The sequence below is a fragment of the Lepidochelys olivacea genome (genome assembly GCF_965140295.1).
Source record: "Lepidochelys olivacea isolate rLepOli2 genome assembly, chromosome: 1".
In the NCBI taxonomy this organism is placed as follows: Eukaryota; Metazoa; Chordata; order Testudines; family Cheloniidae; genus Lepidochelys; species Lepidochelys olivacea.
This window is the reverse complement of record NC_140411.1, coordinates 180,620,022-180,626,978: the sequence shown is the minus strand read 5'-3', so window position 1 is coordinate 180,626,978 and position 6,957 is coordinate 180,620,022. Positions and strand designations below refer to the sequence as shown.

At 37.3% G+C, this 6,957-nt stretch overlaps 1 protein-coding gene across 18 annotated transcripts in view; it reads right to left on the bottom strand.

Moving 5' to 3' along the window:
- Window positions 1-700: 700 nt before the first annotated feature.
- The window catches only part of ROBO2 (roundabout guidance receptor 2), a 644,167-nt gene continuing 637,910 nt past the window's right edge, over window positions 701-6,957 (bottom strand). For 13 of the 18 annotated variants that reach the window (XM_084645672.1, XM_084645690.1, XM_084645688.1 and 10 more), the window contains 2 exons: window positions 5,778-5,978; window positions 701-3,040 (listed from right to left, as the gene is read on the bottom strand). In XM_084645672.1, coding sequence (XP_084501798.1) covers window positions 3,039-3,040; window positions 5,778-5,978 — 203 coding nt within the window. In that variant the 3' untranslated portion in view covers window positions 701-3,038. The remainder of the gene's footprint in view (window positions 3,041-5,777; window positions 5,979-6,957) is intronic. The other 5 variants (XM_084645685.1, XM_084645676.1, XM_084645684.1 and 2 more) reach the window with 3 other exon arrangements.

Sequence of the window (6,957 nt, the reverse complement as noted above, 5' to 3'; positions counted from 1 at the left end):
ATTGTGATTTAAAATTGGTCAGAGATGGAGAATCCACCATAGCCCTTGGTAAATTATTCTCACCGTTAAAAATTTACATCTTATTTCCAGTCTGAATTTGTCTAGCTTCAACTTCTATCCATTGGATTGATTTATTTAGGGTTATTTTAGGTTATTTAAGTTTATTTGCCCTTTTCACATATTGACTCCTTACTCACATTATTTTCACATAAATTTGAAATGTGAATACATTTTATTTTTTTCCCCCAGTAAATCTACAATACACACTTCGACAGTACTATGAACCAACGTCTTATGCCAATTAAACTTTGCTGCACTAACAATACCAATGAAACACATGAAGAGGTCATACTTTTTCCTGAACAAGCTGTAGCCAGTAAACAAATTAAAAAAACAAATTGGAAAACTAAGTGCCACCACAACATCCCCTTTTTAAAAACACATTATTCACAATACATGGTTTTGGTTTAAAAAAAACCAAAAATAATACTTTTAAAAAAACAGTAAATTAAACTGCATTTTAAAAAAAAATATGTATTGTGGTTTGTTGGAAGTACACTGTATAGAAAAGAGGGAACAAAAGAAACATCACCTGTAAGATAATGGAGACACTTTGTGATACACACTGACGACTTGTTATGTAATTTTGTAAGCAAATTATTAATGAACAAAAACATACAGAAGCAGATGGACAAGTTAGTGAATGTCATGGTACTGCACAGCTTTAATACTGACACACATTTACTTTCCAGTGGAATAGATAAAACATATCTGAAAGTCAGTGGGATGGCTTTTGTCAACTTCTCATGATTCCAATTTTAACGTAATGAGAAAGGTGTTCCACCAAAGCTCAGCACAAGTGTTCAAATCAAATCCTCTGTAGTCATACTGAAATGTTTCCAGAGCAGCAAAATTTGAGAAGTGTGCTGAAGACTCTGTATCTTCACCTATCAGAGTCAGCAAAAATCTGATGCCCTTTTTACCTTTGTTGAATATTTCTCTACATTTATAAACAATGGCTTTAACTATATCCATTGAATCAGCAGGAAAATTACATATATTCACTGGTTACATATATAAATAAATTCATACATTTTGTTTGTTTTTGTCTTGTAATGGGCTAAGTAACAGATTTGACCTTAAAAGTTTAAATACCAGTTTTTGATATTTGACAGTGCCGAATACAATTGAAAACTGTAGTGTTTTATTGTAGAATGGACCAGTTAAATAAAATGAAAAAAAACCACATATATTTAGCAGTGTAATTTACTTGTCCTAGGACTTTGCCATCACTAGAAGTGTACTTCACTTAATACTGGTGAACTCCAAGGCGTTATACAAAACAACATAGACAGGATATACTTCAAGGGTGTTTAAATGCAAACTTGCATTCATGATTAGGTGATTAATAGAAAAAAAACTGTGGGATGTACTATTTAAATTAAGTATTGAATGAATGTGGTATACAATACACGTAGAGTATTCTAACAAATGTTTGAAAATTTACTCATTGGGATTTTGGAGGTGCAGAAAAACTAGAGAAAGTCATGAAAACTAATGATGAGACAGGATGCTGTTATTAATGTCCACTTACAGAGTTTGGTTTATTCAAAAAGTGTATAAACATGCGTTACTTTGTTATTATAGTAGGGTTTAAATTCACGCGTTAAAAGTAGATCAAAGTTTTTTTCTTTGTATCCAATTTCTGAGAACATATTGCATTGAAAGAAAAATATTTACTGCAAACCGAACATAATTTTACCATTGCTTTCTTTTTCAAACACTAAGAATTTTACTACAAATTCCGTGGATTCAACTTCAGTTATTGAGGACTTCAGTTAATAAAACACAAAAGTATCTAGACTGCATAAAAAACAAGTCATGTAATGAATTTCAGTGGTGCAGCTCTATCCTCTATTTTACTATACATGTATTGGAAAGATGAACTAAGATACTCCAACATATTTCATTTTTCAGAAGCATCTTAAATATGTCTCAATAATAAATTGCATCTTTAGCTAATTGCTAGGTAATCCCAGAGTTTATATTGTTTCTTTTTCCTGGGGGAATTTCTGCATTACATGCTGGCTTTGAGAGATTAATTATGGTAATTCTTTTTAAAATGTAACATAAAAACAGCTTTAGTGAAACACCTTAATTTCTTTTGTTTGTAGGAATTTTCCCCACTCCACACCTCCATTATTTAATTATATTGGGCAGGTAAAAACTGACCCTAAGAGTTGAGAAGCTTAGCGTTCTATTCAGAGGTCATAGTTCAACTCTGTAGACTCTTTTTTCATATTCACTCTTGAAACTCACAACTTTTGACAACCCCCCCTTTTTTTTTAAATAGTAAGAGCAACCATGTTGCTTGTTATTTAAAGATTTAATTCTGTCCCTGACATCTTTGCTAACATCAGTTTTGCCTGTCATCTTCCTATTGCGACACCCCAATGGAAAACCATTTACCATACTCCGTTACATCCAGCATTATCCAATATAGCTTACAGCACATAAAACGCTCTTCACACATTCAGTCTTCTTCTTCTTCTTCATGTCACGAGGAGTAGAGTTTTGTGCTTATCACCAAATAAAATTGCAGTGCAAACTTTAAACATAAAAGTTACACAATTAAAAGTTAATATATGGCACCACAGCCTATTAATTCACATATAGTACAACAGACCAATAAGAACAGACAATAATATGAACATAGCTAAAAAGAAAGTGAGCTTGCATAGCAATGCAACAAAAGAAATTATATACAGAGGGAAATCCTTTTCATCCTGGAGGGTGATTTTTTTTCTTTCTTTTTTATATACTCCTGACAAGAAATAGTTTAAGGTGGATGGTGTATTAAAGAGACGAACACAAGTATCTGTGGGATATGTGTGGCTGTGTGTCTTTACATTGCATTTACAGTTCTTTTAATAGTACATAAATAAAGAAAATGTTCATTGCACTGTTTAGTGTCATCACTTCCATGAGTTCAGACCTGATGGTCCTTCAGAGCAGCTTGGGATGTCTCTTCTCAACTACTCTATAGAAAGAAAAAAGAGAAAAAAATGCACCAAATAAAACAAATCTTCTGGCCACATTACCACAGCACATCACATAAACTTATTGGATTTTTTAAAATTGCTTTTAAAATTGCAAGTGGCTGACTTTAAAAATTCTACACTGAAGACCAGTTGTAGTAAAGAGACCAAATACGTCTTCCTGTGTGCATGTAGGTTGTGAGACAACTGCAGTCTCTGCCTTAGCACTGTGTGGTAACTGCAAGTAAATACTGAGGGTCTGGTTCTCTGCTGTGCCTCATGGAGTGAAGTGCCTGTACTGAGAGTCCACTGGGATGTGTGTGTGTGTCTGTGGGGGGGGGGAGGGGGAATCCTTCCCTAACTGATTAATGGGACTAGTGTAAACGCTAACCCAGGGCTTGATCCAAAGCTCACTGAAGTCAGTGAAAGTCTATCCATTGACATACCAAGCTTTGGACCAGACACTAAGGACTTACTTCTTCAGGCAGATACACATAGGTAGACACAACGTCTGCAGAACTCCAATGACAAAGGGACTCCTTGTAGTGAACCTATGTACCTGCTCGGATATTACTGGACAAATCTAGTGTGGGTACAGTTAAACAGGATTAGGTATAGTTTTAGGGTTGATTGTATCTAAGAAACATTTGTTTGAATAGGTCCATAAAGAATATTCTGTTAGCACACTGCAAGTGCTGTCCAGGTAATATCTGTTATGCAATTACTGCAATAGTACCCTATTTATTGCTTTTACTAGAGAGAGAATCAGTGACCAGAAGTGAAAGAAATATAGAAGTGGGAAAGAACAACAAACTTCATATTTTTAAATGACCTCTATATCTTTTTCAAATGGAAGATCTGTGCTGAAGTCAGACCTGGGTCTCAAATTGGATATCAAGTAAAACCTGGTTATTTTGTTACGTACTACAAGTGTTCTCCAGTTGTGTCACTTTTAAATTGCACTGCATGTGGAAATGATTAACATATTCTTTACCAGAGTGATATACCAATTTTATGGGCCAGATCCACAGCAGAAGTGTGCTTGGCAGAGCTCAGAAAGAGAGATGCAAAAGATGTCTTAAAGGCACCTTTGCACTCCTCTGATCATAGGATTACTCTGTGATGGGTTGGACTCCTAGCTACCTATGGCATTGTCCTGGAAACTGGGGCCCATAGAATAGTAGCAAAGTCTAAGCCACATCCCTTTTCCTCTGGCCACATTCCCTGCATTGGTTGCATGATAGTTCACCCTAAGGCCTTGTCTACACTGGCAGCGGCATGTAGCATAGGTGTAACTACATGCCTCTGTGAAAAGCGGGCTGCATTCATACTACGGTGTGTAGCTACATACATCAGTGAAAGGCTCTGGCAAGGGGAAGGCCTTGGGGAAAGACTCCAGCAGCAGGGAGATTCCAGAGCCTTTCCCTACTGCCAAAGCTTTTCCCTGTGGTGGGGAAAGGCTCCTGCAGTGGGGAGGCAGAGGGACACTACACAGCTAAAAACAGGAATGTTGTTTGGGGGAAGCACTTCTTGGGCATGAATAAAGCCATATAGGATACATACCCTGAGGTTTGGGTGTGTCTTTATTCTACTCACCTAAGCAATGCCTTACTGTCTACGCTGTTATTTATACCTGTGCTGGAGGGGTACAATGTATGTACTCTACATGCCACCATACATGGAGGCCTAGCCTGAGATACCTTATGTATAGGAGAGCCTTCTGTACTGGAAAATCCAAAATCAGTTGCTTTGCACTGACAAACATCAGCAGGGGTCAGTTATCAGCCTTCTCTAAAGGAGCTGATGGTGTGGTGAGAAAGTTAGAGAACCTCCCCCAAGACTTCTGGCCCCAGGTGTGTACTCGCTGTGTTTCTCAGGCAGCCAGAACACCACAGTATTTGCTGTTCTTGTTACTAAAAGGTCAGCTTCTATGACCTAACAGTCTTTGAGGTCTCAGATGAATGTCATCTAGCTGATGTATACACAGAATGGTACCAGGTATGACACATACATAGTGGTAATAAATTTGGGAAGGAGTTCTGCTGGGCTGGGGAACTTGAGAAAAAGGGAGGCACACTTTCTTTGGGATGAGCAAAAGGGAGACTGAATCAGGGGGCAGAGAGGAGAGAGAAAGCTGAATGGGAAAGAGAGGGGGTAAAGAAGGGGAGTGATAAGTTTGCCTGCTGTAACCCGCCAAGAATAGAACAAAGGTCTCTTTTTAGCACACTTCGGTAACACCATCATCAATGCCACTTTCAGGTCAAGTAACTTGAATTTGACCAAAAAATTCTAAAGGATAGTGAGCTGTAGCTCACGAAAGCTTATGCTCAAATAAATTGGTTAGTCTCTAAGTTGCCACTAGTAATCCTTTTCTTAAAGGATAACGAGTAATTCTAACCAGCTGACCTGATGTGTTTCCCTTTACACTAGAATCACAGATTCAAGGATGTGTTAAATAGATGACCCTGGCATGAGTCACAGTACAAACACAGATTTCACCCTGCACCATGATTTTTAATCTAAAACAAATCTAAAGGCACAGAAAGATAAATTTCAATCATTCACCTTTTTCACAAGGAAGTGACCTCTCAGAGATGACAGAGATCTGGGTCAGAATCACATCTGACTGACAAACTGAGCTTCCCACTCTCTGGAGTTCAATCTTGCTTCATTGAAAATTATAATATAAATTTGTTCTTTCTTTTTTAACATTTGAATTGCCGCAAGAAAGACACTTACATAATTCACCAGTAAATTGTCCTGGATTATTTGATCCCATATATCCTACATCAAGAAGGTCACTGGCATTGCGTTGGTGACCTCCTCGCAAGGCTTCACCTTTTCTGGGTCCAGTCGATCCTTTAGAAGAAGCTGTTCCTGAAGAGCTGTGACCACCTGGGGATGGGAAACTGGGCTTACTATATGGCACCAGTGCCTCTTCTAGAAAACACAAAATCAAATCATGAACATATTATTAACAGCATTATCCAGATGTGGACATCAAACTCACCCAGTGCATATTACATTTAGAAAGGTTTTATTTTCTTTTATTTTGCCTTATGATATGGCAGTAAAACCAAAAAGCTCCCTGTGCATCCTAAACTGCTTCCACAGATAATGAAACCAATGTGTCTGCATGTAAACTTATAAACTAGTTTGAATTAATTATAAAATGATGTTCCTTGTGAACAAGTAGACGATAAATCACAGATTGCTTAATAGAAATAGCTGCACATACAATTTCCAGAATAATGTAATGATTAGATTTTTCTTTAAGCTTCTAGGAGTGTGTTTTTTCTCCTCTTCTTTAGTTTAACTTATGGCAACACTGCTTCAATCCATTTAGATAAAGAACTGTGGTATCAGCTAATTTAATTAGCTTCCTGCAGCTCAGTAATTTCCAACCATAGAAAGTACATTGGAAAAATCTTATTTTACAAATAATCCTATTACTTAAATATTTGTGGGGGAATAAATCTTTCTGTGACACTGTTTCAGGGTCACTACATGGTCGTCTTTGAACAAAGGTTTCCGTCCCACTCAGTTTACCCCTCCTCTTGCGCAGATGAAGGACTGTAAGAATAGGCGTCTTGGGACACAGAATGTCTTTGGGGAGATAGGGATTTATTCCCAGTGATCATAGGCTTGCACCTTTGTGTTTGTACAGCACTTAGCAAAACAGGGCCTCAAACCTGACTGGGTCCTCTGGGCATTTTGGTAATAACAGTAGCAGCAGCAAACAACAGAATTGGTTTGACTCCCAAATGAAGGAGTTTAGCTGTTCATTTTGTGGAACTATTTTTATTTTCTTGTTGTACACACAGCAATCTAGCTGTCTTGACTAAATCTTGAGGAAGAGACCGTGATAACTAGAGCACCGAATCAGCAATCAGCAATAAGCATATGCCTAATTTTAAAT